A 12142-nucleotide genomic window follows, 5' to 3' on the forward strand; every position below is an offset into this window, starting at 1 on the left:
CGGGGCGTCTCGCATATGCCCGGTGGGCCGACAACTGACAAATCTACTGTTTGGTAGAGCATGTTTTTTTTTTAAATATTAGATTTATTTTTATTGCATCAAGTTACATATCAATGTTCAGTAACATCTCTGAGATGATAAAGATTGTTGTGTCTGACTTCCTCTGTGTCAGCTGACTTGCAAAGCATGAAGTGTCAAGGCACTGCACCCTCAAGATTTTTGGCCATAAAAATTAAGTTAAGTTCAGCATTGTTTGAGAATGAGAAATAATGGACTTAAAATGTGCTCTACCTTTTGGTTGAGCAGACTGTTGAAGAGATGAACCCATTGTTGACCATTTCTGGTCAACAATAGTGGTAAATGGTTCAGTTATAAATGTTTCCAGAAACTAGTGGGGGTCTTTTACAGTTACTTTTACTTACTTACACCTATCGCCCAACCTTGGGCATAGGCCACGAACAAGAGCTCTCCAGGCATCTCGGTCCTGGGCCAGGTTCTCCAGCTGTCCCCATGTGTGGCCAGACTTCTTCACATCTGCATCCAGGTCACGCCGCCAGGTGTTTCTTGGTCTGCCCCTCTTCCTTTTCCCTTGTGGGTTCAAGAATAGGGCGTCTTTTACAATACATGGTGTTTTTCAGATGACAGGGGTTTTAAACAAAACAAAAACATTCCTTGTTCCTTGAAATATACTGCTCAAAGACATTAAGGGAACAAAATGTTCGCTTAATTTATTTGAATTTATTTGAGTATAGTAATATAGTATTTGAGTAAAGAAAGCTCAAAGAATTAAGGGAACATTTTGTTCCCTTCATTTCTTTGAGCAGTGGTAGTTGAACAATTCTAACATGGATAAGACATACCATACTTTATTATTAATAATTTAAACAGAGGATATTAACTATTTTTAATTGGGAAAACCACAATTTAGAAAGACATCCATTCCTACACCTTAAGTTTATACGTAGATCAGTTATTTTCATTGAATATATTATATTCTGCCAATGTATTTCAATGTGAATGAAGCGTTTCTTTGTTTTTTGCAGAAATCCGCAAATGGAAGCAAACCATTCCCATTGAAATGCATTGGCACCTTCAAATAGACCAGGGGAAGACAACCTTAGGCACGGGTGCCAACATTGGCACAGGGGAGGATGAACACTGGCACCCTGGCAGAAGTGTGAGAGTGATTTTTATTTTAAAATCAAATACTTTTTAAACATGGTCAATTAAATGAAGAGCTACCTAATTTACAACAAATTGCATCCTGCACATAATTCTACATTCCTTAAAACTCGTTGATTGTTATAACAATGTCCTGCTAATCAAAATATGTCAGAATGTTTGATGGCATTTCATTAAAATCTATGTTGACATGGCACAGACTATCTAGAAAATGGCACTTGGCACTTCTTTTCAAAAAGGTTGCTGACCACTGGAATAGACTGTTTAATAATTATACCAAACTGTAATTGAGGGAGAGTGGTGTAGGCCCGACCGTGACTGTGCCCTTAGCTTGTTTTTGTGGTCGACACTGTGGTTGACTACTGTACTTTAACTTTCAGTACATTTAAAAGGATGTCACATGTTGAGACAATTGCATATGAATAAAACAAATATATAAAAAGAGGCTCAACTCTGGTTTATGTAAACTTTATTATAGGATATAGGCCCACAGGGTAAACACAATACTTTACAAAAATACATTATGACAAATACAATATTATATACAATATTTACAAATAGCTTACTAATCAATTTGATACATCTTTCCATAGAAACATATTTTTTTTTGAAGGCATATTACATTTTGTATGATTTGTAAAGTATAAAGAAATAACACCCAATAAATACCATTTAATCGACAGAAGTCACTTCTGTGTTCTGGATAGCTGCTGCTGGTCTGAAAACATTTGTTTGGCAGTAAAACCATTTGCACAAAATGTCTTTGAAAATCAAGTAGGCCTACCAGTCAAGAAAAGGTGGTGGCATAGCCAGAATTCAATCCCTCATAGTGTATACTGCTTGTTGCTGCTGAGGCTGGATGGCATGGTACATGGCTGTTCGCTGCTTGATGAAAGCAGCCATTAGCTGTGGGTTGGACTTCAGGATATTGAGGACTTGCTGCTGCTGCTGCTGAGGTGAGCTGGGGGACTTGAGGGTACGTAGGAGGGCCTGCAGGGCATTGGGAGCAATGGTGCCGGGTCTCTGTGTTGTCGGTGGCCAGATGCCAGGCTGCTGGGGGGGCACCGCCACCAACATCCTTTGGGCCAGCTGTGGCTGCTGCCCTTGTGGCATCATGGCTTGTTGCAGGGTCATCGTCTGCTGTGGGGATTGCCCTTGGGGAAGGCCTGGTTGCTGGGGCTGGGCAGCCTGCATCGGTTTGCCTGCTCCGGGCCACTGTCCTGGGGCCATGACGAGCTGCATAACCTGGGGCCCCCATGGCCCTGGAACCACATGCATGGGTGCCTGTGTGGGTCCGGCCATGCGCTGCTGAGGGCTCATCTGAAGACTGTTCATGTTGACGTGGTAGTTCTGCTGGGCTTGGGCCATCATATCTATGTGCCACGCCATCTTGACAGCAGCTGGTGGAGGCTGCTGAGGCGGTTGTGAGAGAGGCGATGGCTGCTGGTTGAGGAGACAGGCCTGGGGCCCTGGCTTGCCTTGCGATACAGGTGCCTGAGGCTGTCCATTGCTAGGAGTGCTGGGGAAGCTTGGGAACATGACACCAACTGCGTTGGGGGTTTGGGACTGGTTGGAGAGAGGCTGCTGGGGGGTCTGTGGGTTGTTGGCCTGCTGGACGCTTGCTGGAAGCATGTGCTTTAAGTTCAGGCAAAACGGTACAGGACACTTGTTTTCCTGACAGTGCTTGGCATGATAGCAACACAAAGCAATGAGTTGTTTGCACAAGGGACAGCCTCCATTGGTCTTGCGCTTGCAATCCTTTGTGTGCTGAACCTTCCTCTTCATCTTTTGGCAGGATGGCAGGGAGCAGTTAGCATTGCGGCACTGGCAGGCGTGGACCAGGGCCTGGATGCAGCGCTGGATACTCAAGCGCCAGCTCTCTTGAGGGCTCTTGGAGGCATCTCCACTCTGGCTGTTGCTATCATCATCCAGGCCCAGGCCACACTTAACCATCTGGTGCTCATGGCCCTTGGAGTTGTAGCAGTTAATGCACAGGTCAAAGTCCTCGCAGACAGTGCAGTGCCAGCGCGTCTCCACATGGTGCTTGCATTCGTTGCAGGTGTAGTCGAAGCGGTCCTGGACTTGGTTGTGCAGCTCCACCAGCATGCACATGGTGCTCCACTTGCACCGCCTCAGGGAGCTGAACTCCCAGTGCTTGTCCCTGGCCAGAGTCAGGAAGGGGTCGCGGCCGTCCATCAGGTCACAGGTCAGCAGGGGGTCAGGGTCCATGATGGGCGGCAGGGTGTTGACAATGGGGGTGGGGTGCAGGTGGATCACAAAGAACACCTCTTTGTGTTTCTCCAGGCTGGCATAAAGCTTCTGGGACAGGCCATTGGCTACGTTCGGCATTCCAGTCTTCTTATTGGCTCGGCTAACTCTGCTCTTGTTTTTATTGGCCTTCGTGTTGTTTTTCTTCTTGGTGTCACTTGGTGTGCCCTCAGCAGTTTCACAGGCCGTGGTGTTCTCCTTCTTACGCTCCTCCTCCTCCTGTTCCAACTCCTTGATGCTTTCCTCCAAAACGTTGGGCCAGAAGTCACCTTCAAAATAAGGAAGCTCATTGGCGCTGTTCACACTGTCCTCTGTTGCCTGCTTGAAGATGTCATTGTAGCTGTGCAGAATCTTCTCCTCGTAGGCCTTGTCCAGCATGGCCCTGTACCACTCCTGAAGCCTCTTGGGTTTAGGGATCTTCTGGTCAGCAGGGTGGCAGTGGAAGATGTAGTCGTCTCCTTCAGTTGGCGGACTTGACCAGATGTGACCCTGGGCATACCCGAGTTTCTTGACATATTCAAGATAGCCAATGAGAATCTCTTGGTAGACTGCCGTTCGTAGCATCCGAGGTCTGAAGAAGTGAACACTGTCGAGGTATGATATGTATACCCGCCTGGTGTTGGGGAACGAGCATTCAGAGCCGTACTCCTGTACGTGCATTCCAAAGAAGCACACGTCCACTCCATCAATCTCCTCAAAGGCGAAAATTGCTTTGGTTCTGTAAGGAAATGTCTCTGGCATATCACCTTTGTCCACAAACCTGGTTTTCATTCCAGGCTTAACCACGGCCGTTTTGTCAGAGCTGGCCACCACTCGCACAAACACCTCTCCAGCCTCCGGGTGGTTCTGTCTCTTCAAGTACTTATTCACGCGGTCCTCTATGTACGTTCCCAACCGTGTAGACTGTAATCTTTTTGCAGAAAACGTATTGTCCTTCCTTGTTTTACCGCTCTTGTTCAAACAATTGTCACAGATGAATCCAGATGGCCAGATGACGTCGTAGTGTAAAACACATATCTGGTGCATCTTCCGTCCACAATCTTTACATTCAACAAACGGTTCAGCATCTAGTGTCTCATTCTTCTTCCTTTCAAACTGGTCTTTCAATATCATTGTCTGTGGCTGAGCATAGTCATCCCCCAAGGTCACTCTCTCCCCCTGGATCTCATTGAAGCACTTCTCACAGAAATTATACCTGTTCTGGTAGCTGTAGTATGTGCCTCCAATGGGTATATTGCAATGCTGTTTGCCATAACAACAGAGGGTTTGAGAGGAAAACTTGTACTTCCTACCACAGCAGTAGCCCAGGCCCTGCATGACTGGGTCGATCTCGGACTCGAACACCTCGGCCAGCTTGGAGCAATACTTGTACACGCTTGATTTCTTGCGGTTGTACAGCCAGGCATTGTTAAACATCAGCCAGACATCCTCCACATACTGCCAGGGCTCTTGGTACTGGCCCGTATCCAGCTTGTGCTTGATGGTCGACAGGTCTATGGGGTTCTTTACAATGTCAAAGTAATCCGGGATGCCCAGCTGCAAGGGCTCTACAGGTTGTCTGAAGGGCAGTGACTCTGGGTCCTGCCTGTAGAGAGATTCCAGGGTGGGCATCAGAGCCTGGCGCAGCTCCTCTGGATTAAAGATTTTCCTCTGTGATTGAGAGGAGGGTGAAGTGGTTGTGCCGTTAGCTCCACCTTCCTCCTCTACCTCCATTGCCTCGTGCTTCTCGTCTGGCTCCTCTTTCTTCATCGACAGCGAACCAGAGTCCTCCTCACTCTCCATCTCGGGCTCTGTTTTACCGCCAGCAGCCTCAAACTCCTGTGGGTTGTGGCGCGGCTTGATTTTGGTCTCCTGGATGGGCAAGTCGGCTCCTGCGTGCTGGTATTGCAAGTCAGCACTGGCGGCTGAGGCAGGGGTCGGCACCCTGTTATCTAGACTGGCTACCGGTTGAGACAGCGGCGTGGTAGGGGGATGAGGCGGGGCCTTCACCTGTGCCACTGCGGCTGGCTCTGCTTGGGTTTGGGGCTGGGCAGGGCAGGGTGGGATGGAACCCTGGTTGATCTGTTTCTGGAGCCGCGACCGCCACTTCTCCGCCAGCTCCTTCTGGATCTTGTAGATCTTCTCAGCCAGGAAGTGGTAGTACTCTTCCCTGCTGTTAGCTGACTCATATATGGCCCCCTCCACCTTCCTGGCATAAGCCACCAGGTTCTCCATCTGCTTGTCCTTCAGAGCTGCCGGGTCTGGCGATGGGAATATGGCTCGGACTAGTTTGTGTACAAGACGATTGCGCAGGTCCTGAGTGATGTGCTCATGCCAACCTTTCCTAGTGCCTGTGCTGGAGAGGGGCGCTGCTGTGGACAGGTTGCCCATGGAGCCCACAGCTGACCGGCCAGGCAGCAGCTGATTGTTAGCATTGAGTGCGTTGGGGAGGGTGGAGTCTAGTCCATCGAGCTTCCGTCTCTTAGGGTTGGGAGGTCCCACGTCCAGAAAGTTCTCAGCCATGGTGTTGTGGTGGTGGTGATCAGAGTCTCTTAAAAAAAAATAACCAAAAAAAAAAAGAAAAAAAAATATATATATCCAAAAGAATGCAGGGTAGATAGTCCTAGGTCGAAATATGGAGTGTATTAGCTGCGTTAGCAAGTTAGCAAGATGTTAATATGGAGTAGCTGCTTGAGCTTGAGTATCTTGAGTGTCGTGTGCTCTCTCTGATGTCTCAAGTCCAAGTGCGACGCTTTGCGGTCGGCGGTTGTATTTTAAACTTGTCTGTGTGGAACAAACGCGCTGATTGGTCAGCGCCGTAGCCACGCCCCCAACGTACGCGTTGAGCGTGCCAGCGTGGGGGAGGCGCGGCTTTTGATTGGCTGAAACGGGAGTCGGTTGCGTCCAAGTTCAAATTAGCTCGCGAGCTTTTAGATGGCTTCGGCTAGCTCGGAGCTAGCTAACTAGCTAGCCGAAGACAGTAAACAAACACCAGTCCACGGTAAAACTTACAGTGGTGTGTGTAAAGTAACTAAATACATTCACTCAAGTAGCCTACTGTACTAGCTAGCTTCGGCTAGTAGCTCGCGAGCTATTAGCTAGCTTCGGCTAGTAGCTCGGAGCTAGCTACTAGCTAATCGAAGTAAACAAACAGAGTCTACGGTAAAACTTAACGGTGGTGTGTAAAGTAACTAAATACAAGTACTGTACTTAGTACAATTTCCATGTACTTTTTACTTTACTGGAGTATTTCCAATTTTGAGTAGCCATTTGTGTCCCAATGTGATGCACTGTGGGCTTGTACATCTGCTATTTTCAAAGATGTATTTTTATAGACGATTTGAAAACTGGACATTCTGCATAATGAGCACTTTTACACTTGAATACTTTTGTAGGCCTACTTTTACCTATGTACATTCATGGAATTCCGGGCGTTTAGCATTAGCTGTATTGGTTGTTGTAACAAAGTATTTCTACAACATTTATACTTTTACTTGAGTAAAACATTCGAGTAGTTTTTCCACTATTGGCTGCTTCAAGGTAAACGCTGCCCCGAGATTCGTAACCAATATTCATTAGTGACAGTGATTATCCCTCACACAGTCTGAATGGGGCTTCAAACAGAACGTGACCTTTTACATTACATCAACATGTAAGTGATCAAACTGTTTGTATCCAGCACTGTTTTGCTTTCTAATGAACGTTCAGATCAGATTTCGTTTAGTCTTTAAATTCATATTCAAGATGGGCTATAGGCAGTGTGTATGGATGTAGCCTAGCTTACGGATTTACGTTAGCCTGTCACTGTGTTGTTTAGTTTTTTTGTTTACTGTAGGCTATGGTTAGATATGGATTTGATTGTGGTTTAATTACACATTTTTAGTTTGGATATGCAAACTTGGTTTAAGTTCAAACATATTAGTATTACTTGTTTCATAAGACTTCAGATCTTGCAACGTTTTTTAACCTATTTAAAAGCTCCTCTATCAGTTTCAAGTCGAGCCAATTATATTTAGAAAACATTTCATCCAATTGATTGATTGATTGAAGACTTTATTAGAAGTTTGCATAGGAAAAGGTACAGTTTCATGACGGTACAGTTCACTGGTACAAGGTCTACTAAAAGGAGATCCATGAAAAGACTAAGCTTATTTCCACTGGAAACCATTGAAGTATCTCATATAACATTGAATGACAGACAAATAGAACACAGTACTATGCAGTAGATATGTAAAGAAAAACAAAATAGAAGACAGTAAGTCAAAACAAACAGTATATACAAAGAAGGGGCAGGGGAGGGTAGGGTTGGGCTAGATTCTTTTTTACCAGTTGCGAACGGCTGCTGCCTGTAAGTGGTTTTTCAGGGCAATTTTAAAGGATGCTAGTGATCCACACTCCTTTGTGGCCTTCGGTAAGGCTTTCCACATTTTGGTGGTATAGCAGAAAAAAGAGTTTGACCCTTTGTTGGTTTTGACTCTGGGTTGAAAGTGATCTGTGGCGCTGCCTCTGGTGTTGTAATTATGGACATCCTTAATGTTTATAAAGTATTTTGACAGGTACTTGGGTATCATAGTGGTGTAGTGTATCTTGTACACCAGGCCCATTGCAAGCTGCTGTACTCTGTCAACTACTCTGAGCCACCCCACTCTTAACTGGTGAGTAGCGGTGAGGTGAGTCTGATAGGGAAGTCTAAGCAGGACCCTAATTAGTTTATTTTGGGCTGTTTGTAGTTTAGTTTTCAGGGCTTGTGGGGCGTCACGATACCATACGTGGACTCCGTAGTCAAAGAGGGGCTGGATTATTGCACCAGCTATGGTCTTCAGTGTGTTGGAATTGACCATCGGGGCGATCCTCTGTAGGAAACGAGTTCGTTGGTTGATTTTATTTATTACTTTAGAAGTCATCTTTTCATTCCAAAGCAATTTCCACCATGGCTGTGGATTAGATAACCAGTGTTGGGGGAAAAAGTACTAACATTTTAAGTAAATAATCAATACTGCAATGTAGAAATACTCTGTTGAAAGTAAAAGTCTGGAATGCAAAATGTACTTAAAAGTACAAAACATATACTTAAAATACAAAATTAAAGGTAGGCCTACTCATGCAGAATGTCCCATTTCACAAGTTTTCAAATGTATAAAATCCTTTGAAAATACAGATCTACAAACTCACAGTGTGACCTTGCTATTAGCCATCTACAGTAAGTAAAAGTAAAAGTATAATATTTGCCTCTGAAATGTAGTGGCTTTGCATAGAAGTAAAAGTATTGGAAATTGGAAGTACTCAAGTAAAGTACAAATACCTCAAAATGATCACTCACCCATAGAGGTACAATCATGATAAATGATGTGTGCAATGCAATATAGCTCATGGTATACAGTAGATATACAGTCCATCTATAGCTGGATCTTCAACATTTTTCAAGCCAAGGACCCCCTATTAGACATGAAGATGAAGCAGGGACCCCCACTCGACATATTGTATAGAATTGTGTTGTAAATCTTTCATAGATTTCTTAGTTAACATTTGACATATTATGTATTTTCAGACAATTAACTACTTAAACCCTCAATACTTGGAAAACTTATCTGTTCTTTTTTCCCCTCTACAACAAATCTCAAAAATAGCTGCTCTACAAGCTCACATGCCACAGCGCCTCCCAGCATGAGGCGTTATGAACTTGTAAACGTGTTTGCCAATAGCCTCATTAACCCAGGCTTTTATTTTGGCGATAGTTTGCCAATAATAGTCAACTTTCAAACATGTAAAGCATTTTTTTTTTCTTTAACAAAGACAATACACACATGAACATTAAAATGTCTCCTTACCCTAGCATCTTATCTGATTACATAGGAAAAAGAGATGGCTGGGAAACATCAGAAGACCAGACCTGTCTATCTTGTCATAAGGCTATGGAGTCTGTGAGAACCACTTAAAAAAGACATGATTGTGCAAATGGTACATTCCAGAATTCACACCCATATCACTATATCTAACAATCATCCTTGGGGGTAATGCAATAGTTCCTCATGTGAATATTATTTATTATGCAGAACGGATGAAAACTTCTCGCAGTCGACGAAGCCACACCACCGTTAAATTGTGCTGATCATCCACCATCAGCTGCTGGTAGACGTTTGCTATGTGGACTCCTCCATAGCATTGGTAGGTAACAGGTGACAGTGCAGCAGTTTAATCTCCTTTCTTGTTCTTAGTTTCATTATCAAATACATGTTCCAGCTAAATCTCAGACTTGTCTATCACCTACTGTGGTGTTGGATACAAGTTGGATATAAATTGAGTACCATAGTGGTTTCACAGACATTCCTGACACTGTGATTACATTGAAGAAATGAACATATTTATTTTTGTGCTACCAAGCCACAGGCTGTCAACTCTGCACACACTTTTTGGATCAAATTAGTGCCCACATTTGGAAATGGCTGACATCACTGATACATTTGGTTATGAACAGAATGTTAGACAATCCTTTTCCCAATTACAAGAATAAGAAAGCCATGGGATTCATGTGGTTAATAAGGAGTTACAGAAAACATTCATATTTAGACATACAACTCCCCACAAGTAAAAGTATTGGAAATTGGAAGTACTCAAGTAAAGTACAAATACCTCAAAATGATCACTCACCCATAGAGGTACAATCATGATAAATGATGTGTGCAATGCAATATAGCTCATGGTATACAGTAGATATACAGTCCATCTATAGCTGGATCTTCAACATTTTTCAAGCCAAGGACCCCCTATTAGACATGAAGATGAAGCAGGGACCCCCACTCGACATATTGTATAGAATTGTGTTGTAAATCTTTCATAGATTTCTTAGTTAACATTTGACATATTATGTATTTTCAGACAATTAACTACTTAAACCCTCAATACTTGGAAAACTTATCTGTTCTTTTTTCCCCTCTACAACAAATCTCAAAAATAGCTGCTCTACAAGCTCACATGCCACAGCGCCTCCCAGCATGAGGCGTTATGAACTTGTAAACGTGTTTGCCAATAGCCTCATTAACCCAGGCTTTTATTTTGGCGATAGTTTGCCAATAATAGTCAACTTTCAAACATGTAAAGCATTTTTTTTTCTTTAACAAAGACAATACACACATGAACATTAAAATGTCTCCTTACCCTAGCATCTTATCTGATTACATAGGAAAAAGAGATGGCTGGGAAACATCAGAAGACCAGACCTGTCTATCTTGTCATAAGGCTATGGAGTCTGTGAGAACCACTTAAAAAAGACATGATTGTGCAAATGGTACATTCCAGAATTCACACCCATATCACTATATCTAACAATCATCCTTGGGGGTAATGCAATAGTTCCTCATGTGAATATTATTTATTATGCAGAACGGATGAAAACTTCTCGCAGTCGACGAAGCCACACCACCGTTAAATTGTGCTGATCATCCACCATCAGCTGCTGGTAGACGTTTGCTACGTGGACTCCTCCATAGCATTGGTAGGTAACAGGTGACAGTGCAGCAGTTTAATCTCCTTTCTAGTATACATTCTGTAAATGGACATCAGTAGCCACAACTTGTTTAACAAGTTGTGGCTAAATCCCTAAACAAACATGGCTTGTTCTTAGTTTCATTATCAAATACATGTTCCAGCTAAATCTCAGACTTGTCTATCACCTACTGTGGTGTTGGATACAAGTTGGATATAAATTGAGTACCATAGTGGTTTCACAGACATTCCTGACACTGTGATTACATTGAAGAAATGAACATATTTATTTTTGTGCTACCAAGCCACAGGCTGTCAACTCTGCACACACTTTTTGGATCAAATTAGTGCCCACATTTGGAAATGGCTGACATCACTGATACATTTGGTTATGAACAGAATGTTAGACAATCCTTTTCCCAATTACAAGAATAAGAAAGCCATGGGATTCATGTGGTTAATAAGGAGTTACAGAAAACATTCATATTTAGACATACAACTCCCCACAATAAGGTAAGGTGCCTCTGCAGTGTCACACATGTCATGTTTTCCTATTTCAAATTCAGATGACTTAAGCTGGACGTCTGTGCAGCAGCTGACTGATCGCTAAGCCCTTCCTGGCCAAGCGGAAGTGTGTTGAGCCGTTCCCCTAGTCCAAGAAGACCTTTCAGCACTCAGCAGAAGATGGAGCTATGGAAGACACAGCAGGGGGACAGGTACATGATTAATCTTTTCATTTAATATATAGATTATGGCTTAAGTGATTAATTGGCTTTATGGTGCCATATGTGATACAGTAGCCAGGGCTGGATGTGATGTTCAAAGTTCTCTGCTGTATTAACCCAGTGAATGTATTTAAATTAATTTCTTAGAATCCTGTTTTCCAACTTTTGGTCTCATAATTTGTTTTTGGTTCGTAACTTTGTTCCAATCACTGCAACCACAAAATAAATAAAACTACATTTCAACTCTACTTTGCTCTCCTACTACTCTCCCCATCTGCAGGAGCACTCATCATACCTGGAGTATCAGAAGCTGATTTGTGTGATGGAGCTCCTGTCATGGCTTTATGTGGCCTGGCTGTTTGTCTGCGCAGAGGAGACCAAGCTGAAGTCAGCTGAGGACCTGAAGGTCTTCTGAGATAACATTTCTCACATGCAGGTAAAGATGGCTGAAAATGAGCAGAGGGTCTGCAACCTGTCTATGCTTCTGATGGACCCTATTCATAGGC

At 43.6% G+C, this 12142-nt stretch overlaps 1 protein-coding gene across 1 annotated transcript; it reads right to left on the minus strand.

Moving 5' to 3' along the window:
* Nucleotides 1–1998: 1998 nt before the first annotated feature.
* On the minus strand, nucleotides 1999–5952 carry LOC308298028 (CREB-binding protein-like; the record flags this gene model as incomplete). The annotated part of the gene is made up of 1 exon (XM_080741592.1): nucleotides 1999–5952. One exon carries the CDS (start codon nucleotides 5950–5952, stop codon nucleotides 1999–2001), a length of 3954 nt encoding a protein of 1317 aa, XP_080597718.1.
* Nucleotides 5953–12142: the final 6190 nt, after the last annotated feature.

Source organism: Nannobrachium achirus (genome assembly GCF_963921795.1).
Source record: "Nannobrachium achirus genome assembly, chromosome: 14".
In the NCBI taxonomy this organism is placed as follows: Eukaryota; Metazoa; Chordata; class Actinopteri; order Myctophiformes; family Myctophidae; genus Nannobrachium; species Nannobrachium achirus.